The 24,910-nt window shown below is 35.7% G+C and overlaps 1 protein-coding gene across 15 annotated transcripts in view; it reads left to right on the top strand.

Moving 5' to 3' along the window:
* Lcor (ligand dependent nuclear receptor corepressor) overlaps window positions 1-24,910 on the top strand; it is a 108,187-nt gene that overhangs the window by 56,469 nt on the left and 26,808 nt on the right. For 10 of the 15 annotated variants that reach the window (XM_050146933.1, XM_050146891.1, XM_050146907.1 and 7 more), the window contains 3 exons: window positions 2,588-2,720; window positions 8,984-9,271; window positions 12,279-12,372. In XM_050146933.1, the coding sequence (XP_050002890.1) occupies window positions 9,034-9,271; window positions 12,279-12,372 (332 nt within the window). In that variant the 5' untranslated portion in view covers window positions 2,588-2,720; window positions 8,984-9,033. Of the gene's footprint in view, window positions 1-1,166; window positions 1,222-2,587; window positions 2,721-8,983; window positions 9,272-12,278; window positions 12,373-14,863; window positions 24,207-24,910 lie in introns of those variants that run through there. The other 5 variants (XM_050146925.1, XM_050146916.1, XM_050146940.1 and 2 more) reach the window with 2 other exon arrangements.

Raw genomic sequence — 24,910 nt, 5'->3', positions numbered from 1 at the left:
AAACTCTTAGAACTTAAATTAGCCTATATTTTTTATCTAAATTCTACCATGTGACTCATGGCTTGTTACCTCATATTGTACACGTCTTGCCCTTATTTTGTACACGTCTTGCTTCCTCTGTGTCTGGCTGGAGACTCTCCTAACTCCACCTTGTTCTTCCAGAATTCTCCTAGTCTGTCTCTCCTGCCCAAACTCTTCTGCCTAGCTGTAGGCCAGTCAGTTGTTAATTAAGCCAATTTGAATGACAAATCTTTACAGTTTACAAAAGGATTATTTCACACACACCTATAGTCTGGAGGCTGGAGAGATGGCGCAGCAGTTCAATGCACTGGTTATTCTTTCAGAAGACCCAGGTTTTGTTCCCAGTACTTACATCCAGACCCAGAGTATTGAATGCCACCTTCTGAGTTCTGTGAGCACTAGGAACATATATGCATGTTGGCAAACACTCATGCAGATAATATAAATCAATATAAATCTTTTTTTATAAATTATCAAGGAAAAACCATGGATTCTGGTTTTATCAGATACTTAAAGTATTAATACTAATTCTTAATTAACTTTTCTGAAGTATGGTAGGGAAGGCTTTTATATACTTCATAATAGATAAAGAATATATCAAGAACTTGTAACAATAACAACATAGTCTAATTAAAAGGTGAGCAGATAATCTGAATCTTCAAAGAAGTGTTCACATGACCAAAGACTACAGAAAAAGTTTGACATCAAATGACAGCAGGCAGATATAAACCTAAGCCAAAGCATACCATACATAACACTTTTCTCTTATAATGGTATCTTAGGGTTCCTATTGCTGTGAAAAGATACCATGACTACGGCAGCTCTTATACAGTAAAACATTTAATTGGGGTGGCTTACTTACAATTTAAGAAGTTCAATCTATCATCATTATGGCAGGGAGTGTGGTGGTATGTAGGCACACATGGTGCTGGAGTAGTAACTTAGAGTCCTACATCTTGAAGGCATCAGGAATTTGAGACACTGGCCAGTATCCTGAGCATAAGAAACCTCAGAGCCCACCCTCACAGTGGCATAAGGTTATATCCACTCTAACAAAGCCACACCTAATACTGCCATACCCTTTGAGGTTATGGGGGTCACTTTCATTCAAACCTATCACTGATGGATTTTTTTTCTTTTTTTAGAAAAAGAAGGTATTCATGACTGTATGGAAAACTTGGAACTCCATACATTTTTGTGGTACAGCTACTTTCACACTTCTTCAAATGCTAAATATAGTGATCTAGAAATTACCTTTTAACTGTATGTATAGTTATGAGATTTAAAATAGGCATCCACACAAAAACTTGCGTACTTAATACTCTCATTTCTTATGTGATAGTGGAAAAGTGGAAACTGTCCAAATAGTCATCAGCTGTTAAATGGATAATATGTAGTATAGCCATAAATTGGAATGTTCATTCAGCAATAAAAGGAAATGCAAACATCTGCTATGATATAGATGAATCTTTAAATTATATTCTAGGAGAAAATGTCACCGCCTTAAAAAAAAAGGCTCCATTTAGATGAAGTGGTCACAATAGGCATATCTTCAGAAGTGAAATAAAGTATAACTGGCTGCTTAGGGCTGGCTGCAAGCAGCAGGATAGAGGTTGTGTGTAAATGGGATACAAATACTCACATTGTGATGGTGACAATTTATAGTTACGAATAAAATCCATTGGGTTTTACATTACATGGGTGAGTTGTATCATTGAATTATATCTTAATGAAATGAAAGAGTTTAAATGTGAAACAAATAGGTATGATGGTGATTGTAATAGGAAAATCCTAGGAAGTGGTTTCAGACATTAGTGGGTGTATTTTAAACGTGTAAGGAGTTTGTGGGTTATAATGTGCTTTCGATTCTTAAACACATTTTATTGTGCAAAGTATGACCTACTTTCTTTAGAAAGCTTTAAGTAGTCTGTGGTGAAAATTTGTAAATGCATTAGTTTAAACGCTGCTGTAATGTGGAAGGCATGTGAACACAGTACTTAATGGATGCTTAGAGGGTATACTGTGCATTTCTCTATCTTGTTTTCTGTGGTCATTGTCATTGTTCTGGCCTCCTGTTTACTTGTAAGAGGCAAGGCTGGAAGTAAATGCAGAGAGCACTATCAGCTTACCATAGCGCTGCAGCAGCCTTGAAGTAATGTTGGCAGTCTCTGGAGTGAGTTGATTGTAACACTTTGGGAACTTTTAATCCCTATTTTATTGCGTGTATGTAATATGTGTTCGAGCACATATATTACTATAATTAAAATACTTAAGTGTACTTGTAACAGGCGGTGTGTGATTTTAGTTCTCTATCATAGTGCTAGTTTTGACTTATTTATCAATTAATTGAACAATACAGTAAGATCTGAGGACTATTATTACAATACTGTTATTTAGGAACAGAATTTAAGTTCTAAGTATTTAAAGATTAAAAGTTTGTAAATATTTTAATTGTATTATGCTAGTTTGTCTTATTGGCTAGTAACACTTGTTTTTATGCATCTGTGCTTTGGATTTTTAAATGGGGAGAGATTTTGTACAAACATTTCACACGATATTTTTGCAGGGATACTTAGTCGGTCTGGATGAACCAGCCTCCGGAGCTGGGCAAGAAGCTTTGCTTAAACAAGAGCACGCAAAAGTCACTCGACTCCAGAGACAAACAGAAGAGTTCCTCAATGCAGTCTTTTATAGAAAAGGTTGGTTTTGGTGGCAAACAACATAGCCTGCTTGACTTATATTAATTTCCGTAATTTCAGTGTCATTTTAAGTTATTCCTAAAACATTTCTCTGTTCCTTTATCACATTAAATTTGGAATAAGGTTAAGACACCTATTGCCTTCTTTAATACTGGAGTAGGGGTTTAGTTAAGTAGTTTAGAAATTTATTATGACTGCAATTTGTTAGACAAGCTTTAAAATATAAAATGCTACTGTTTAAATCCTTAACACTTATTAAAAACCAGTTCTGTAAATTGAAAATCTGACCTGAAATTTTATTTGAAGTGAAAATGTAGTTGACTTATATATTTGTAAGCATTTTTTTTTTTCTTTCAAGACAGGGTTTCTATGTGTAGCTTTAGATTGCATCCTGGAACTTGCTCTGTAGACCAGGCTGGCCTGGTAAACATATCTTAGGACATTATGAGATTTAAAAAAAAAAAAAATGGAGTTGGTATGGTGACATTATTTTGCCGTGTCATATGCAGAGGCATATGTCAGTCTTGAGGCTTAGGAATTCGTAGAGACAGTAATTCTTCTATTTCTTTAAAAAAAAAAACTTTAAAAAAAATCTATTAATTTTATTTTACATATGAATGTTTTCCCTGATTGTACGTATGTACACTACATGTGTACTTGGTGCTCTTGAAGGTTAGATACCCTGGTATTGGGATTATATATAGATAATTGTGAGCTACCATGTGGGTGCTGGAAATCAAATCCCAGTCCCCTACAAAAACAAATACTCTTAACCACTGAGCCATTTCTCCAACCCTTTTCTTTGTCTTTCTTTTTATGTTGTTGTCAGTTTCATCCATTTTGCCTCCCTCCCCACTTATCCCCACCCTGCTCCCATGCCCCACCCTTATCCCCTCACCACACTTCCTGCAGGGTCTGACTATGTAACTGGTTGTTCTGGATCCCACTCTGTAGACCAAGTTATACCCTGGAACTCACAGAATCTGCCTGCGTCTGCCTCCCAAATGCTGGAATTAAAGGCTTGTATTACTACTCCCAGCTTTAATTCTTTTCTTAATCTGTATAATCTCTTTATGATCTTGTTTGAATTAGTGAAGAGTCTCTATTTTCTTTTTTTTTGTTTTGTTTTTTATTTTTTTTTTGAGTCTCTATTTTCTGTCTGTCTCTTCCTTTCCTTTCTCCTCTCCTCTCTCCTTTTCCCTCCTCCTCCCCTCCTTTCCATAGTTGTGTGCCACTATGCCCAGTAGTTTTCACCTTCAATAAATTCTTTCTGAATTAATTTCTGTTCCTTAATTACACATTCCTTCTTCTGCTAAGGTAGAGGTGATTATGATAGTTTCTAAAAATGTTTCCTCGACGTAGGTATACGTCGTAGTGTGCACGTGTAATCCAGGCAGTTGGGAAGTTGGGTGGGGGGAAGGAGTTCTTGATATTGCTGATTATCTTGGCTACATTTAACCCTCAGCAGACCCAGAGCACCCATCTCCTTTAGTGCACTCACTCACCTGTCCAGTGCTACTTAGACAACTCATTCCTCCAGAGATGCCTGCCAGCCTTCTCAAGGTTCACAGTGTACTAGAGGAGTGAAATAGGATTCTAATATTGGTTACTGTTGAATACCAGCTGTCCTGCTTAGTATGGTCAGTGTTTTCAGAACCTTATTTAAGTGAGATGTCCTGTAAACTTAGGGTATTCCTTAACTAAGTTATTGTTTGGGGAAAAATACATGGTTTTATATTTTCATTGGTCTGTCAGACTCACCTTATCAAATTAAGTACTCCACTTCCAAAATTACGTTTTTTTCAAAAAGTAGTTTTATTAATTTTACTAATATTTTATTGTTTCAGTAACAGAATTCACATTGCCAAGTGTGATATCACTCCTTTAATCTTCAATCTCGTATAGTTCCAGGACAGTCAGGGCTTATTATCCAAATAAGTTTACAGTCATTCCACCAGAGTGTAAACAGACAATGTCCTTGGTCTGTGTGCTGTTTTAGCAACCTTTTAAACTCAAGATGGGAAGCCTTCTACTTACTTCTTGGTTAGGGGGTACTGACAGCAGATTCCTTCAGTGACATTCTACCCTACTTAGTTTCGTGTCTTTGTTCTCAAAGAATAACTTTGGTTGAAATTCTTATAAGCTTTTGGTTCATAATGTTTACAGCAGGAATTCTTGCCTTAGAATTGGTTTTAGGATTTCAAAAGTTCGAATTTTTAAGAAACAAGTTATTTGTATATTTGTTGCACACTGTTGTGAGGTGCTTAGAAAAAGGAACTTGCTTTGGATTGAAAGTTCTTTCTCTGTATTATATGTTAATATTGTTACTTTATAAGTATTTTATTAATCTTAATGAAAATATCTCAGAGATGGACATTTGCATGCAGTAATGCCAAAAATGGGCAATTATCCACGGAGATGACAATGAGTTTTTCCTGAAGAGAATAATTTGTATAACTCAAGATTGGCTTTTTCTTATCCTAAATGCTGAAGAGTGTGAAGATGTTTTTAAATTTCACGTTTTGGAATCTTTGTGTGGACTTCATCAATTTAGAGCTCTAATTGGAAAATCCAAAATTCAAACATTTTTGAGTGTTATATCAACACTTGAATGATTGGAATTTCAGAGCATTTTGCAGCTTAGATTTTCATGTTTGTTGTGTTTAGCCTTTAATTGTGGTGCTTGGTTTTAGTTTGTCCAAGGGTTGTAAATTGTATATTTTAAATAATTACTTAGGAGTTTTTGTAAAGCTAAGTAGGGCTATACATGCAGTATCCATGTAGTAGTAGTCTTTGTAATTGGGCCTGTGCAGCAAATCCTAAGAACAGGCACTGTACCTCTCACAGTTGTCACAATCACATTCTTTGTCAGCCATTCTATTCCCTGTATTAGACGTTTTGATAATTCTGCCAGCTATGGTAACCTTTAATCCCAGCATTTGGGAGGCAAAGGCAAATGGGTCTTTGTGAGTTCAAGTCCAGACTTGTCTACAAAGTGAGCTCGAGGGAGGGAGGGAGGGAGGGAGGGAGGGAGGGAGGGAGGGAGGGAGGGGGGGGGAGAGAGAGATATCTCAAAGATTCATTTAATAATTTTTTAAAATAGTGTTTCCTTTTTGAAATATACCACTGACTGTGCTGTAACAGAGCATTTGTGTGTGTGGTTGCTTGTTTGTTTCTTTCAGAGACAGGGTCTCAGTGTAGCTCTTACTTTGCTGAAGTTCACTGTGTAGATCAGCCTAGCCTCCAGTTTGCCTCTGCCTCCAGAGTGCTGGGATAAAAGGTGTGCCACTATGTCCAGCTGTGCTGTGCTGTAAGAGTTATATGTTTATCTGTAGGTTCTCTCCTCCTGCATCTGATCATAGTTGCTTTTACTTGACTCCATTGTGAGTGTTTCACTAGGTATGACCATAATTACAGAATGTTCTAAGTAAATCAAAGAATGAATACATTCAGGAAACTCAGACTCTAGAGAACTTTAAATGGCAGCAATGTCAGTCATACACATTGAATATTTTATCTCATGCCTGTGGTGTTTATTCAATAAGGGGACAAGGTATAATACTGACGTTTACACATCCAAGGTGGAACTTAATAATTCTTATCATGAAATCTTACTGACCACAAAGCTTTAATAGTTATTAACACAGAAATCCCATAAATTGCTGCATTTTGCCATCTCTTTATTATATATTCTCTTGCTTTCCATGAGGCAAAAACATACATACCTCATATATTCCACTAATACAATGGAAGTTTTATGTAGTCTTCCATATAGAGATTATATTTTATGTAGGGGAAATAGGTCTTAACTGTAAAGTCAATAACTAGTAATAAGAAAATTCAGGCCAAGTGGTGGTGATGCACAGTTTAAATCCCAGCACTTGGGAAGCAGAGTCAAGAGGATATATTGAGTTCAAGGCCAGCCTGGTTTACAGAGTGAGTTCCATGATAGCCAGGGATACACAGAGAAACCCTGCCTCAAACCCCCTCCCCACCATAAATAAATAAATTAAACAAACAAACAAACAAACAAATAAATAAATAGGAAAATTCAGAAGCCAACTTTGATTCATGTGCATTTAATCCTGGATGGTAGAAGTAGTCAAATCATTAAGTTCCAGACCAGCTTGGTCTACATAGTGAGTTACATACAGGCCAACCAAGCCTGAATAGTGAAACTCAAGAGCACTTGCTGCTCTTGACAGAGGACATGGGTTCAGTTCTTAGCATATACATAGCCACTCAAAACCAGTTCCAGGAGATGCCTTCTCTGACCTGTACGGACTTCAGGCATAGATAGTAATTTATGTTTAATTTGTGTTAATTTATATTAATGTGCATTTAACACACACACATATGCAGGTACTCACACATACACATTAAATGAATTTCAAAAGGGCTAGACTCAATGAATAAAGGTGCTTTTGTTGTCAGACCTGACAGTCCAGATTGAATCCCCAAGACTCCCATGAATTCCATGATAAAGGAGAGACTAGACTTGTGCAAATTGCCCTTTGACTTCCATGTGTACCATGACACTAGTGCCCTACACCCCTGCACACAAAAATTGAGTGGATAAAAATACCTTTCTTTAAATAATTTTATTTCATGTGCATTGGTGTTTTACCTGTGTATATGTCTATGTGAAGGTGTTGGATTCCATGAACTTGGAGTTACAGACAGTTATGAGCTGCTTTGTGGGTGCTGGGAATTGAACCCTTGTCTTGTGGAAGAGCAGCAAGCACTATTACACCACTGAGACACCTCTCTAGCCCGGATAAAAATACTTTTAGAGGTACTATATGGCACATATTTTATTAAAACATGACAAAACATTGCAATTAGTTGTAAAAAACAATTTTATTAAATATCTTTGATAAACTGATTGCAACATTGAGTGTATTTATAGGGAAACTGTGGGGTTATTAAATATGGTTTAGGTGAGTTAAAACATACAGAGCAAGTCTATAGATAAAAGTGTCACTTCATGAGCATCTTCTGATACCAAGTATTGTTCTTTGGCATCTTTTGGGAGGCTTGTTGGGTTATGATTATTTATTATTATTGTGGAGGTTTTATATTTTAGTAGTAACTAAAAATCAGATTTTCTTTAACTTTATGAATCAACTTCTAGAGTCCCTCACATTTCCAAATTATTATGAACACTTACTTGCTTTTTCTAGCTAAATCTTAATAAGGTAGCCAAAACTTGTAGTTATAGCTAGTTTTACTAGTAACATCCTATACAAATTTATATCACATTTCTCTTGTATTAAAGGTATTATTTGGTAATTGATTTGATTTGTATTTATTACCCAAATAAATTGATCAGACACTTTACACCAGGCAAGATTAGGGATACAGAAATCATCAGATAGAGTCTCTAGATGATTATAGAAGTATGAGGATAACAGGTTTACCCGGATTGTTTCCCCTTTCATCTTAACCCCATTTGAACTTGAAGTTCCTTTCCAGTCTGTGAATTCCTGTGTTCTTTGTTTTGAATTAACATTATCTAAACGTTGACTCCTTAGGTGTTCATTTTATTACTTTTCTAGCTATTGTTTGAATGTTAGCAGGTTATACTTAAAGAACTTGTGAAAAATATGTTATCTTTAGCTTTTGAAGTGTGACATTTAAACTCCTACCTCGGAGTTCTAAAACTGTGACTCTCAAACCAGCAGCAGCTGTCAGCTTGTTGGGAATGTCACTTCTTGATGCCTCAAACTGCTGAATCAGAAATTCTGGGGACAGCACCCAGCAATCTGTCTTTATATGGATCTTGAAATTAAATCCTGGATCCCAAAGTTAAATATCTTTTATAGTCTTGTTATTCTTTTAGTCATTTACAAGGACTAAATCAAGCACTCATAGATTCAGAAACTTAAAGGATATGAGGAGTTAGTTTAGGGAAAATTTGACATTATCTGTAGATGTTGACAGTAAATGTTTCCTAAGAGAAGGCTTAGGTATTTTTATACCAGGTAAGTGATTCTTACCAGTAGATACCATTTGCTATCCCTGTATTTAATTTCATAAGCCTAGGGGTAAACTGTTTATAAACACTTAGAAATTTTATTTTCATTAATCTGCGATCTAAATGTTTACCAATTAAGAATATAAACAAATGGTTAATACAGTTGTTAGGATACTAGATTAATTTAAAAAAAAAAAAACTAAAGTGAAGTTTCATGTTTTCTTGAAAGCTTTTTTTTTCCTTAGTTCACGTCCCAGTTTAAAAGTAAATAAATCTTTGTTTACAGACAGTCCCTGGGTCTCCGACCCCAATATTCCCCTAGTGGCCCGTGAGATCATGCAGCGAATGATCCAACAATTTGCTGCTGAATATACCTCAAAAAATAGCTCTACTCAGGACCCCGGCCAGCCCAATAGCACAAAGAACCAAAGCCTGCCGAAAGCATCTCCAGTCACCACCTCTCCCACCGCTGCAACTACTCAGAACCCTGTGCTCAGCAAGCTTCTCATGGCTGACCAAGACTCACCTCTGGACCTTACTGTCAGAAAGTCTCAGTCAGAACCTAGCGAACAAGGTATGGTTTGATGTTGTGGTCTCTGTCCAATCAGAAGACTTTGATTTGGGGAGAAAGAAAATTACAAATAGAAAGCCAACCACAAGAATAGGACAGAAAACAATGTGATTCTAGCTGGTCATGGGTATATGCCCCTGTGCATTCCAGCTACATGGACTGAGGCAAGAGCATCATCTGGGCAGCATAGTGAGACCTTGTCTCTTAAAAATAAAAATAATTTTTTAATTAAATTGTCCTGAGTATTCAGTGGTAGAGAAGTGAACAGATAGCATTGTTGCAGTCTCAGCCCATTAGCAGATGGTGGTTGTGATGGGTACACTACACAGGAAAGTCAGGCAATTATTTTTAAACTTTAACATGAGCGTTTTCACTTTCTAAAATAACATCAGATTCTGAAAATTGTAAAAAGGCAAAGTTTTCTATTTATCCTCAGTGCTCTAGTATTAGTATCTGTCTGAGAAACACCCTTTGCTTGGAAGTTACACTCTACAAATGAAATAAGTAAAAATATGTATTGTAATTTCAAAAGAGTATCAGGCCAGGTGTACTAATGTACACCTTTAATCCCAGTACTTGGGAGGCACAGATCTTCTGTGAGTTTGAAGCTAGCCTAGTGTACCAGACCAGCAATGACTGCATAATAAAACCTATGTTTAAAAATAAAAATAAATAGTATTATGAATAAAAGACAATAGAATGTACTTTAGATTGTTATGTGTAATGTGTATATATATATGTATATGTACTAAATTAAGGAAATAAGTTGAAGATATTTCCAAAATAAGTATTATTGAGGATCCAAATCAGTGAAAACATTAAGAGGTCATCAGTTTTGTTCAGATGTTTCTTGTGTCTCTGAAGTATATTTTAAATAGATTGAAAATTCCTGCTTCTTTGTATTCTTACAATGTGCTGTCAACAGTTTTGCAACTGAGGCACTGGTTGAATTTCTAAAATAATTATAATTGATGATGTCTTAGGAAAAAGATTTTATTGTCTTCAGAACTTAAGAATAGAAGAAAAGGTATGTTATGTGTAGATTTATTGGAAAGAAATATCTTGATTTTAGAAAGAATTTTTTAAAATAATATTTTCAGAAGGACCCATTTTTTCTTATTTTAAGTAATTTATGAAGATGTCTCCTTTAATGGACTGGTGTTAGTTACTTATTGAGGTATGTATTGGAGTAGGCTTTCTTTTGTTCTCCTTTTTCTCCCTGTTTGAGTATGATGTACAGTAAGCAGAATACCTTGTTTGGAGATTGGCCTTTACAGGAACCCTTCTAGCCCTCTGTTCACACTGACCAGTGTACCTTTGCTTACTGAATTTACAAAGTTGTGTTTTGTTTGTTTTTTCCAAGACCAGGTTTCTCTGTATTGTCCCGGCTGTTCTGGAACTCATTCTATAGACCAGGCTGGTCTTGAACTCTCAGAGATCCGCCTGCCTGCCTCTGCTTCCCTGACATTTTCCTGTTTTATTGAGGATTGTTGTTTTTACTACAAAATGACATTTTCAGTAAAAGTCTCTTGACTCTAGATACTGCATCAAAAGCTTCAGATTTAGAAAAGAGTGGCAAGAGATGTTAGTAGTGGAGGGAGGCTAACTTACAGCAAGTGTCTTGGGTTAGAAATACTCTAAGCACTGCATTTAGTTTGTACATCTCTGGATGGGTATTAGATATTAAATAAGATGCTACTTTGTTCTTTACCATAATAGTTATGCTTGTAGATTCTTTAGTGAATTCTAAGAACAAAACTTCTTAGGAAGTTGGGCTCTTTTAATTTTAGAGGGTTGGTTGCATATTTCTAACAACTTGAAACTGCGATTCAAGTTTTAATGAAACTGTGCTTCAAATTTTAAGTTGATCCTATCCAGGATTTATTGTTGACATAGATATAAAGACCTTCCTGCTAGCCAGCTAGAAATCAAAATCAGAAGCTCTGACTTGTTCTTAACCCTGGATGGAACAACAGCTTTGGAAGTAGTCAAATTATGTCTATAAAGGTAAAATTAACTTTGAGGAAAAGAAAGGCTTTAATTTTATGTATTAATACACAAATCTGTGATTCATCTCGTTTTTAGGTTACATTTTCAAGCTGTTATACGAAGATGTTTCCTTTTTTTTTACTAAATTTGAACACGATTTTAAAATAATTTTGTAAAAAAGCTCTTAAACAAGATTTAATGACTGAAATTTGAATTTGTAGGTTCTTAAAAGATTTAACTCAAATACACATCTTTTTGTACCAAAAGAATAGTTAACTGGGAAGTAATGGTACTTAATCCCAGGTATTTTAATGTAAGTAATGGTACTTTAATCCCAATACTTGGGAGACAGAGACAGGTGGACCTCTTTGAATTCAAGGCCAGCCTGGTCTACAAAGTGAGTTCAAGGACAGCCAGGGTTAAACAGAAACCCTGTCTCAAAAAAACAAACAATAAAAGAGAATAGTTAAAATACATATAAATTATAAGACATTAAGTGATTCGTTTCTTCAGAGTGTCTTGTGTATACATGAAGTATAATTAAATCATTTACAGATATTTCTCTGATTATAAAAATTTCACATTTAAGTTCAAGTGATTTTGGAGTTTAAAGTATCAATCTTGAGGAATTTGGGGATGTAGATTTGTAAAAATAAATTCATATATTTGAATAAAAGTATAGAAAATGAAGTGCAACAATTCTAGTGCAGAACCTGTGCTTTGTTTTCAATATCTTATTATATCTTAGCATCTTCTATAATGTTTTAACTTTCTTTTGCCCTATTGACAAGATAATTAGCCCTGAGAAATACATGTTTATGTTTATTACGCCTATAACAGTATACCAGGTTTGCTAGATTTGGTTCCTTCTGAAGAACCTTGGTGACCTTTATTTTTGTTTTTTAATGTAATACCTCAGTATGCCAAATGTTACCTTGACTTTTTTCTAATTTTTATTAATATCTTTTTCACATTTGCTTCAGTTCTTAATGTCCTCAGGTATTTCTTTGTGTCTCTACAGACGGTGTACTTGATTTATCTACAAAGAAAAGTCCATGTGCTAGCAGCACTTCCCTGAGCCATTCTTCAGGCTGCTCCAGTACTCAAGGGAACGGGTAAGGAAAAACCTTTATAGTCTTCCTGTTATATAGATAATTCATCAAAGGCGATTCAACCAGTTTCCTTGAGCATTATAAAAACTTAACCCTTCAGCTTAACAGTCTTGCAGGTGAGCCATTCATAAAATGACTCAGTCTATCAATGAAGGAAAATGGACCTTTTGTCAGTGCTTTATAGAGTGTGGAACCTGTGCTAAGTAATTGTAAAGTATAGAAATGAAGAGGGTGTTAATATGTGTTCAAGTTGTTGAATGAAAATTGGGCTCCTGTGTTTCATTTGGTAACCCTAGTAGGTGTGTGTTAATGTGTGTTCATTTTTGTTTGTTTTTGTTTGGTTTTTGGTTTTATTGACTGTTGATTTGAACTGCAGTTTTAATTCCATGGCAGTTCAGAAAATGTAATTGTATGTGATTTTGTTTTAATAGAGTGCTGTAGGTAGATGAGTAACCATCTAATGTTGCCAAATATTATTATATACTCAGTTTGATAACTCTTAGCCCCTCAGTGAATTGTGACCACTTTCATTTTATACTGTAAGAATACATAATTTTCATGATGTATATCTAATAACCATTTTGATAAAGCAGATAATAAATATTTAGATACCATTAGTTAAGTTTAAATAGTGTTTGCCTTAAACTTTTTAATACTGTTGATATGGGGAGGTTTTTTAGATACTAGAGGAATAACTAGACACTAAATGGACTTTTCCACCCTACTCATACTTTGAAACTGAAGGATTCTTCTACTGACTTCTAAAAATTCCCCTTATTTTTTCCTAAATTCCATTTGTCTTCCTCCCCTCCCACTCTATTCAGTCTAAAAACATTAATCTGTTTTCTTATGTTTTAATATAAGCTCTTCTCAGAATTTCCTTGCATGTATACTAAATATAATCCAGCATAATTCCAAATTATTTGGGTTCCTTTTCAATACCAAAACCACTTGAGTTGTGTAAGAGCGTACGTAGTAGAATCCCAAGTACAGTTTCCGTAAACAAATCCCTGTTTAAGATTCACCTTAAACCTGGCTGCCAGATTTGTGTTTTGTATTGTTTAAGCTGCTGTGTTTATTTCTCTTGAGTGAGAAATGTTTTGTTTCATGGAAGATTAATTCATCAGTAGTACTGCCCATCTTTCAGTTGAGCATGAGTGTTACTGTGTTAATAGTGGTAGTGGTCTCTGTAAAATCCAGGGGAATATAGTTTACCATTTATTTCTGTAAAATTCCACTTTTGGGTTGCACTGATACAATCATTCCTCTTAGGGATGTTTTGCCAGCTATCATCAGTCTTAAGATCAATATCCTTTCTCTGTTATGAAAATTAACATAATTAATTTATGTAACTGATGGCTCAGTTACTGAAGAGCTTTCCACAGGCATGAAGACCTCAGTTTGGGTCTCTATCACTCATAGGTGGCAGGGCTACCAATCCTGGGAGTGGGATGGGGACAGAAGGATGCCTGGAGGTCATTGTTCAGCCTGCCTGCTGAATCAGTGAGCTCCAGGTTCATTGAGAAAAAAGTCCCCTCTCCTAAAAAAGAAGGGAGAAGAATGACCAAAGAAGGAAGACACATACAATATCCTAAAACAACACAAAATCTTGTGAGTTTACTTTATAAGTAATTGACTTTAAAATATTTTATTTCAGCATAAACATGGTATTTTAAGGAAAATTTTTTCATAAATATTGCTACCAAGTTATTTATACTTATGGTTATATTGGCTTTGAATGTCACTTAACAAAACGGGGTAAAATACAAAGTAGTTACTTTGCAGAAGTGTGGTGCTTATGTTAGCCTACAGTCACTAGGGTTGTAATGAAGAAGTGTGGTAAGTTATCAACTTCACTTGACTTCCTCCCTCACCTTGGGGCTGCTTGCCATATATAGGTTTTTTCCAAACAGTACAAGAAATGTCATTTGGAATTGTTTAATTTTTAATGATAAACGTTAACTTGTTTGTAGCATAATGAGCAATTATCTCTGGGTTCCACCAGTGTGAATGCTGCCAGCTTTCTAGCTAGTTGTTATGAATGTTGAATGCATTACATTAAAATAAATAATTTGGCTTACTCTTTTATTACTGTGCTTGTTTAGTGGTAACGTCACGTTGGTAAACAATTCTGTATAGATAATGAAGACTCTAATGATTCTTTGTAATTAATGGTTAAGGTGCTATTTTCAAACAGTTGCGCGAAACTTTTTCTCCGAAAATTTGTGAACCCAACCAGAGACTGCCAACAGGTTTAATTTTTCTTTGCCCAAAAAATTCCTGTTTTTTTTTTCTTTTTTTCCCTTTTTGTGATCAAGTTTTTAAACTAACTGCTGAGACAATGTGTTTTTTTTTTTAATTTTAGAGAAAAATAAATAAATAACACAAAGTGATGTTACCCAAGCAAGGCCTTCTAATAAAGGAGTGGTCCCCTCACCCGCCCCTCCCTTCCTGTGCAAGTCCTGCTCACATCAGTTTCCTTCCATCCAATTAGGCGACCTGGGAGACCCAGCCAGTACCGCCCAGATGGACTTCGGAGTGGTGATGGGGTACCTCCAAGAAGCTTACAGGATGGAACCAGGGAAGGTTTTGGACACTCCACATCACTCAAAGTTCCACTGGCTCGATCCCTGCAGATTAGTGAAGAGCTACTGAGCAGAAACCAATTGTCCACAGCTGCCAGCCTTGGGCCGTCTGGATTACAGAATCATGGACAGCACTTAATATTATCCAGGGAAGCCTCTTGGGCAAAACCTCATTACGAATTTAACCTCATCCGCATGAAGTTCAGGGGAAATGGTGCACTCAGCAACATCAGTGACCTTCCTTTTCTTGCAGAGAACTCTGCCTTTCCAAAAATGGCACATCAAACAAAACAAGATGGAAAAAGGGACATGAGCCATTCATCTCCTGTAGATTTAAAGATACCACAAGTTCGAGGAATGGATCTTTCTTGGGAGTCTCGCACTGGTGATCAATACAGCTATAGCTCTTTGGTAATGGGTTCACAAACGGAGAGCGCGCTTAGTAAAAAATTAAGGGCTATTCTTCCAAAACAAAATAGAAAAAGCATATTAGATGCTGGACCTGATTCTTGGGGCTCAGATGCTGAGCAGTCTACCTCTGGACAGCCATATCCCACGTCGGATCAAGAAGGAGACCCTGGCTCCAAGCAGCCTCGGAAGAAAAGAGGGCGTTACAGACAGTACAACAGTGAGATACTGGAGGAAGCAATCTCGGTGGTTATGAGTGGAAAAATGAGTGTTTCCAAAGCTCAGAGTATTTATGGGATTCCCCACAGTACACTGGAGTACAAAGTAAAGGAGAGGCTGGGCACTTTGAAAAACCCTCCAAAGAAAAAGATGAAATTAATGAGGTCGGAGGGGCCAGATGTTTCTGTAAAGATTGAATTAGATCCCCAGGGAGAGGCAGCACAAAGTGCAAATGAATCAAAAACTGAGTAGGAATACTGTAGAGTGCCAATTACTGTACAAACTGGGTGAGCACTACTGCATCATTGTTCAGCTGTCACTGCTGCACCTGGCTTCATTACTGTGACACGCTTCTTTGCAGGTTTTGCATTGACTTGTGCACAGAGGTGAAAGGTGCATTCTGAATGTTGAATATTTTAAATTTCCATGTGCAGTATGGCTCGGAATATTGTTTGGCCTTTTGCATGTTTCTCTACGCAGAGAATTGAGTTACCTCACAGAGACCAGATACATGGAAGTGGACTCCTTGCCTGTAGAGCCTGCATGTTTTTCTTTATTTTATTTTTTTTCCTTAAGTTATGTTTGCCTTTACTTTTAAAAAAAAGAAAAGAAGAAGGAAAAGAAGAAAAAAAAGCACCCTTTTAGAAAATTACCTCTGTTATACTGGGAGCTTTGTCATTACAAATTGGAAAGCCATCTTACAAAAATATTCACATTTTTCTTCTTTGATTCAACTAATTGAAGGTTTAAGCTAAAACAAATGATGAACCTTTGACGTTAAGAAATTTGGTTTCTCGATAAATACTTGGGTTATTTATAATTATACTTTATTATTTCCTTTTCATTATTAAATTTACTTACTAAATTAGCAATGTCTTAGTGCTCACCCAGAGGGAGGCGGTGGAGATGTGCACACACTACCTTCAAAAATGTTTCAGTTCATTGCTTGGAACACTACCTTTGCTGTAATTTCATTTGAGATTTTCTAAGGGTAGAATTTGCTCTCACCAACAAGTGAGATTATAGCCTTATCTCATGGAGGACGCGCTCCCTTCTTAACTCAGGAGCAGTCAGGGTACATTTCATAAACAATGGAGGATGCCTCATTTTTGCAAACTTAGGTTTCTTTATATTTTTCAGTGGTTTTATAGAAGTGGTTATGTATTAACCAACAACTGAGTATTGTTGTGGCCAGTAGTTTTAAGATATCCAAGCTGTGTTTATTGGAAATCAGAGAATAGACAAAGCAATGTGTATCAGTAATTTTGACGAAGCTAAAATGATGCTTAGAATTTTTAGCCTTGATAATTTCTACATAGATGAAGGATCTAAGTTTTTGGTAAGAAGAAAAATCACAATTCCAAGGTGACCTAATAGGATTAGGTTGCATGTTAATTCTGTTATTAGTTCAATTGGTAGTTTAGCTTCCTAGAGTTTCTGTTCTTTAACTAATTCAGATACTGCTACAAGATTGGGAGAGGTTGGATTTTAGATTTTAATTAATTTTGTTTAACTGAATTTCTTTTTCCCCTTGTTTTTATGGCATCCTACATAATATCCCCTTCTTGACTTTTTCTGGTTGTTTAGCACACATTTCAGGCCCTTTCTGATCATTTTTGTGTAAGCACTCCTTAAAGAAGGTCTTAAGCTTTGTTTGAGATGGGCACATGAAATTGCAGTAAGTTAAATTTGGAAGATTTATTTTCAACAGATAATTGCAAGAATACCTGATAAGTAAATTCAGTGGAATTTAATCTCTTACTGTGATTAGGCTAAAATTAGTATTTTGTGCAAAGTAAAATCCACACCACTTATACCCTATATATCCTAATTTGCTGAGAAAGGTGATCAGGCCCTTCTAAATGCTTAGCCAAACCCCCAAATTATTGCCATTTCTTAGTAAAATAAAATAAGCATACAATGATGATTAGGTTAAGATTGGTTATTTCAGGAGAACACTAACAACTTGAGAAGTAGTAAGAATAAGTCCAGACAGTCACCAGGCACAAATTCCTACTTGAGAACTTTGGACCCATTAATTCAGTTAGGTAACAGATTTCACTTGCAACCTGTATGTTCAAAGGTTAGGCACACCATTGCTGCTGTTAAAATTAAGACACTACTCATTTTTTGACATAGGTTGGGTGTGGATTCCTCTTTTGATTTGGTTTATTTTGTAAAGCAATGTTATCAGTGGATGACACCTGCTTCTTGGCTTTTTAGTCTCAACAGACAAAGAGTTTGGTAGTATTAATGTGACTGCAAGATTTCCTGGCCTAGCTGGAAGTTGCAATAAAAATACAATATGAGATGCATGATTTTCATCTGCAGTTGAAGTTATGTGAGGTTTGCTGAAAGCAAAAGGCTAAGCTTAAGAAGGAAAACCTCCTTTGTTCCCTCTCAGTTAGCACACAATTAATTGTAGCCATGGTTCCTTTTTGCACAATGCTTGGGGTACTCAGTATCCCAGAATTGTTGCAAAAAGATCCTTTGAGAAATTAATTTGTGCTTTTATTCCCTCTCAGAAAGACATCATTAAAGGCCCATCTAAAAATCTGGCCCTAAAAGTTGAACTTTTGTACTTTTACTCTTCAGAGAGAGGTTTAATCCTTGTGGTAGTTTGTAGTGATGTATGAGTTGAGTTATGTAACCTTTGTCATTGTAGTGTAATGAGAGTGATCATTTTACTAACATAAATATTTTCTATGTGTGTTTCAGTGGATGACAATCGAGCAGCAGAAGAATGGTGTGCCTACTCTTTAATGCTGCAGTTTAAATAAGAGAACTTGTATTGTGTCATTTCAGACTGTAGGCTGAGAGTTGTAAATAGTGGAAATTGAGTACTTCTATTATTTGTTTTGGTTAGAAAGTGAATTTTAAAAACAAACCAAACTCTAAACTTCTCAGATTAAAGTCCTGAGACCTGAAGATTGTAATATTCATGTCTGTGAAGCTTTTAACATTACACTTGATCAGTCATGACTTGATATTCAGGTAAATTTTCTTTTCCAAGAAGCTTTTGAGTAAGCATATTTTCCTCCAAAGGTTGGTTGGCTGGTTTCTTTCTCTCCTTTTTTCTTTCGCTGTTGTTTTGTTAGAGTGTAGGTTGTTTTAAAGCACTAATTGCATTACATTGGTAACTGCAATATAAAATAGCCATTATTGTTTTGTGAAGCATGATTGAAATTAGATAGTGGTCCCTTTTAAAATTCATGAGCCTCTCGAAAAAAAGACTTAAAAAAAAGACAAAAGCTGCTGAATATTTCAAAAGATATATATTTTACCTTATTGTAGGTTTGTAAAGTTAGTTTGTAATATTCAGGTGCACTTTTAATGTTAAACTTTGTGTTCAGAGTTCCATTATACTACATATTTCTTGGAGGTGGCTGCCAGTCTTCATACCACAGTGGTCCCTTAATATTTGGTTTCTCTCTTGATTTGCCACTATGTTGTATGGCACTTTCAGTGTAGATATTCTAGTTTGGAGACGTCCTCATACATGTGTGGTGGAGATTGGTCTACTTGCATGCTTCATTTCTGCTAATCAGAGTTTTGAATGGCCCAAACAACAGTTGACCATTTTTATGGTATGGGAAAGTATAGTTCACATCTGCCTGTCACAAAAGCCTTTTTTCCTTATATTTCCAGTAAGGCAAATGATGACATTATTCAAATTACATAACATTATTTGAGCTAATGATAGGAAATAATATATTTAAAATAAATTCTTGTTTTTTAGTGAGAGAACATTACTATCACATACTAGATAAGCTACAATACTGTGACATCAGAACCATTAAACAGTTGCAGGAGAAAGAGAGTTGGGGGATGGTATTTTATCATTAGAATTCTTATTTCTGAAAGAGCAAAATCAGGCATGACCCAGTAGAGTATATTATCTTCCTTTATTCAGCAGTCTTTCAAGTGGCTGAATTATTTGATGAGCTATACACTTTGATTCTGCTCCCCAAATACCATGAAGGACAAGGTCTCTCATTCAGGAAAAAATATTTATATTTGTGTATAATACTTTTAAATATGTTTGTTGTTATTCTGAAGTTTAGATGTTGCTTGATAAACCTTTGCTGCAGCAGATCATGAATATGAGCAAGGCTTTGTGTAATAGTAGGGTCCTTATGTGAAGTTAATTACTGTTCAGTTCTGGTGAGCAAGCTCAGAGGTGTGAAGTGTGTATTAGCTTTATTTGGTACAGTTTTACTTTACAACATTTGAAGTGCTTTAGAACTCTGGTTATCTTATAAATCATTACCTCAACCAATTGGCGTTTCTATCCCCTGTGTTTTACCTTAGCTGCAATATGAGCTGTATGGGATCAGATAGCAAAACATTAAGTGGCACAATTAGGTGTTTAGTTCCCAATTTTCTGGAGAGAACTCTAACTCAGACTAGAAATGACTACTGCTGTGGCCCATATCCTAACTACCTTCTGTCATTAGGCAGTACATGGCAACCTTTGAGCTGCTGGTGTGTTCTCTGCCTACCCCAAGCACATGTTGCCAGACCTGGTTCTAGCTTTTGTGATCCTTTTACATTGTATTGCCCTATGATGATGAAACTTGGACTTATTTGGTTATTTTCATAAAACAGATTCTTAGTTCAGTGTCAGAACCTGAAATTCTTTAGAGCCATCAAATTGTGTTACTTTATTTGAAAGCTGTTGTAGCCTAGTAGCTTTCATTTTGAAACAAATGTTTGGTTCTGTAATTCTTTATTTAACCAAATGCTTGAGATTGTTTTCATGTCTCCATTTTTGTGTTTATTTGGGTTGCTGTAATTGGCGATAGAATATGACAGTAGGTTGGATTGCCCCACTTAATATTTTATTAGCAGATTGAAAATTACAGGAAAACGTCACACATGGGGTTTTTTTTTTGTTTCCTTTCCATTAGAATTCAATTTTTATTAATATTCTGGTCAATCCAGTATTATTCAAAGCTTGATGGCTTTAGCCAAATAGTCTATTTAGGAGACTATTGAACTACAGGTCTTTGAGATTTGGTGGTGTTTCAGGGGTGGGGGGTGTTTTTTGGTTTGTTTTTTAAAATCTAACTGCTTTAAATATATATATAATATATCTAATTGTGGTACAAGGAACACAGACCTCCATACTTTTTATTTTGGACTAATGCTGTCTTTGAGACTTGAAGATTGGTGAACATGGTGGCAAGGGAAAATAGAGAAATTTCTTTCCTTAGCCTCTTTATTCCAACTTCTGCATTTGCCTTTTAAAGAAGCAAGCATTAGCCCTATTCTGTAACACAGGCTGAGTGCTGGAAATTTTATAAAGGGAGCCTGGAGCAAGGGCTGGAACACAAAGTGGACAGGTGTAAACTTTAGAGAAGAGGATAAAAATCAGCTGCCCCTGCTGTCTTAGATAAACTAAGAGCGAGTCTCAAGACACTGTATATAAAATTGGATAATGTGCATTTGATAGGAAAATTTTTTACTTTGTTTGAAAATGAGAATTGAATCTAGTGTTTGTTTGGCAGACAGTAAACATGAGTTAATTTTACAACTATTTGGGAGGTAATTTTAAGATTTCCAGTTCATTTAGAGCTGTATTCATAAAAGAGCATGAAAAACAAGCACTTTTAGTAAACCACAGATTTATTGGATGTAGCAAATATTCATAATATTTAACTTTTATTGTTTGAATGTGAAAATGAATTCTTTATTCCTTGAACTGTCATTGAACAGGCTCGAGATGTTCTCAACACTGGAAATGACCCTACACACATACCAAATAAATAACCTAAAGCAGTGAGACATTTGAAGATTCATACCTCTTAAACTTCTTAGATTTGTCTTGAAAAACATTTTGTGAACCTATAACCAGTATTAGTGCAGTCTTGGGTTCCTTGTTCTGCATAATTGCACCCTTTCTCAGGTATGTCCTGAAAACATAAATTTTTAAATCTCTTCGGAGATTACCGTCTCAGTGGATAGTGTGTAAGGGGTGGGGGTGGGGGTTGGGAATAGTTGGACACAGGATACTGACACAGTAGAGCAGGGATTTTTAAAATTCAGTAGCCAAATAGAATTTCAGTCTAGAATATTTTTGCCCCCACAGAATGAACAAAATGATTCCTATTTGTTAAATGACCAGTGCTACACTCCTGAAAGTCTTTCATCCGGGTGACTTTTTCCTGCTTGGTGGTTGGGTATATAGTGAACCTCACTGTCATTAGGAAAGCACTTCCCCAAATGTTTGAAGTTCTAGAGAAGGGATAAGTCAGCACTTTTCTGTTGAAACACTAAAGTCTTAATTTATCTTCAGAGTCTTAGGTACTGTAAGTTTTAGGATGATTATTTTAAAAACCATAACTACATGATATGGGGTCAAATCACAATTATATAAGTAATTCTTATTTTAACAAATGACAATAACATTTTGTACCTTTCTAGTAATTCTAAGTAATTGCCTCATTTTCCCCATTTCATTTAAGCAATTCAGGCATAGGAATTTGGAATTTGAGAGAAAGGGGGAAATTCCCCAAATGAAACATGTTACCAGACCATTTTAGAAGTATAAACCACTAAGGAAATGGGTAGAGATTCTCTCCCTTTTAAGTCTTCAGGGAATGAGCAGTATTTAGAATCTTTGGCTGAAATTCAAGCCTTTTTACTGTGTAAATTTTTAATACTAATTCACTCACATGCTTTTTACATCAGAGGACTGATATAGATCTTAATGGTTTTTAAGTTGTGGAAGGGTATATTTCTAAAACCAAGGGGGGAGTTGATTAACTAGGTTAGTATTACCAGCATTAGTGAGTTTAAGGAATCTTAGTATGTAATAGCGAAGTGTTTGATTAAAAGTCTAATCCTATATTGCTAGTCAAAATTAGTTACATTCTGATCTAGGAAAGATATAGTCCTTGGATATTGATATGCTGTGCTGTCAAAAAAAAAAAAAAACAGATCAGAAGAAACCTTTGTCCGACCCCCACGTGTGCTTGTTGTGATGGGATGTGCACTTAACAGTGGCTTGTTGCTGCTTTGGGGGAAATGCATAAACTATACATTGGAGCATTTGCGTATAATTCTTTATGACCTCCACTTTAAGCTGTCAGACATTGGTATTTTATCAGTCCACACTGTTAAATAAAGCTAATGTTCTTAGAAAACCAACTTGTACACACTGTTTTAAAACCCTCAGGGACAGTTTTCACACTTTTCTCACTCAATTCAGGTACTTTGATGCTATTCGTAAACCTAACAGTGACTTGTATTTTTCTGTTTTGCTTTTATTTCAACGTGCTGGTAGCACATCTTTGATGAATGTCAACTTAAAAACTCAGTTCAGGTATCCAGGTATAACTCAGCCAAACAGATTTTAAAGCTGCGTAACTTTCCAGCACACGGTGCCTCACACTCTTATAGTGGCATTCTATAGATTCAGTTATAACTACTGAGCAGATATACGGGGGTTCCTGTTAATGGTGTATTTTTTTAAACATGCATACATGTATAGCCATCACACACACACACACTTAAACTATATATTTTTAAATGCCACTAATAACCAGCACAATGAAAACAAATGACATTCCTAGCTGCTTCTCTAAACTCTAACAGATGCAGTTTCTCCTTGATGTGGCTCTTGTTTCTTCATCATAACTACTATTAAATTCAAGCACTGGTCCTCGGGTGTCTGACCTCTACATTCTATTTATGCAATGTCTTCAGAAAATCTGTGCACTGGCCACTGTGATGGAACCATTGGGCCATAAGTGCTTTGAGTTTATCAGTAGTGATCCTGCCAAAGTTGGTATTTTATCATTAAGTATGTAAAATGTCAAAAAAAAAAAAAAAAGCAGAGGTCTAGGTCTGCATGCAGCAGAAAGTTTTTATCTCAGTGTATTTTAAAGCCTCAAAGACCTCAGTGACAAGTTCCTTCTAGTGGTGACTTGTCTTTTAAACACTTGTTTTCCACAGTGCTGCCTGTGCTTAACAAACAAGACAGCCAGCCCTCTGCTTTAGTATTTGATATCTTACATCCGAAAGAAACTCTATAAAGCCCATAGCCTTTGAAGACATGGAAAATGGCATTTTTTTCAGATTTCTAGAAGTTCAGTGTCATGCAACAAAACAGGAACCCCCATTACTCTATGGACCTCATTTCAATATACTGTTTACAGTTTGACGGAATTGTATAATTTAATATTTCTCTTGTACTGTAGTTTATATTTATTTACAGATTTTTGTACTGTGTGATTTGAACTTTTTGTTCTTGCTGTAATCATTTGTTTATGTAGTAGAGCACTTATGATCACAAAATAAGTTTTTGGGTTTGATTGCACTACATTAAATTTTTTAATGCAGTTCTGATTTTGACTGGACTAAAATAAGCTGTGTCTTAATGTATGTGATGAGTACTTAAATTTTAATCCATGTGGTTCCCCTTTTGTTTATTTTTTTTCCTACATTGTATGTCAGAAGCACTAGTTCTTTTGTGCATGTGTAAGACTTAATGGTTCCATTGTATTATTTGACCATGACATTTTGGAGAAACATTCCCAGCTGTAATGTTGTGTATGGTAGTTCTCACTGGATGCTAGACTTTAAAAACCACTATTCTTCTAATAAATTTTGTTGTGAAAACCCGTTTTTAAAGCTTGGTTTCTGGTGCTTAAGATTTTAATGCGTTTTAACAGTTTACAAAAGGGTAAAACGAGTACTACGGCGTTAACATGTCAATCAGTCATCCTTTGACTCTTTCCATACAAAACCTTTTAGATTATTAGAAATGGCATTACAGAATTACAGTTGGGTGTTCTAATGCAGACACTACCTTGTCCCTCATTTGCTTACTGACTTGATACTATCCCTGGACTGCAGTCACTTTCTTTATTGTTTACCTAAAAACTAATGTTTTAAGCTAACCAAGATAGGTTGGGTTCCATAGTACCAGCTTCTGCTTAAAAGTCAAGTTTTCGCTGGGCAGTGGTGGCACACGCTTTTAATCCCAACATTTGGGTGGCAGAGGCAGGTGGATCTCTGGGAGTTCTACCCCAGCCTGGTCTACAAAATGAGTTCAGAATAACCAGGGCTACATAGAGAAGCCCTGTCTCAAAAAACAAACAAAAAAAGGTCAAGTTTTCATAATTAGAATAAAAATTTCTTAACTAGGATTGGTTGCCAAAACAGACTTGGTAACTCGTTTGCTTTTGAGGCACAAATAGTAAAGTATCATTGTCAACCATTGTTGTTGTTATCATTGTTACAGTACTTGTGGTTGTTGGGAAAAAGCTGATGAGTAATCAATCCATGGTGTTTGGAAACTTGGGGTGTAAAGAAGTATATTA

This window comes from Alexandromys fortis, unplaced genomic scaffold (assembly GCF_014885135.2).
Source record: "Alexandromys fortis isolate MF-2015 unplaced genomic scaffold, M_Fortis_MF-2015_v1.1 scaffold_16, whole genome shotgun sequence".
Taxonomy (NCBI): domain Eukaryota; kingdom Metazoa; phylum Chordata; class Mammalia; order Rodentia; family Cricetidae; genus Alexandromys; species Alexandromys fortis.
The sequence above is the reverse complement of the archived record's forward strand: the minus strand, read 5'-3'. Positions and strand labels throughout refer to the sequence as shown.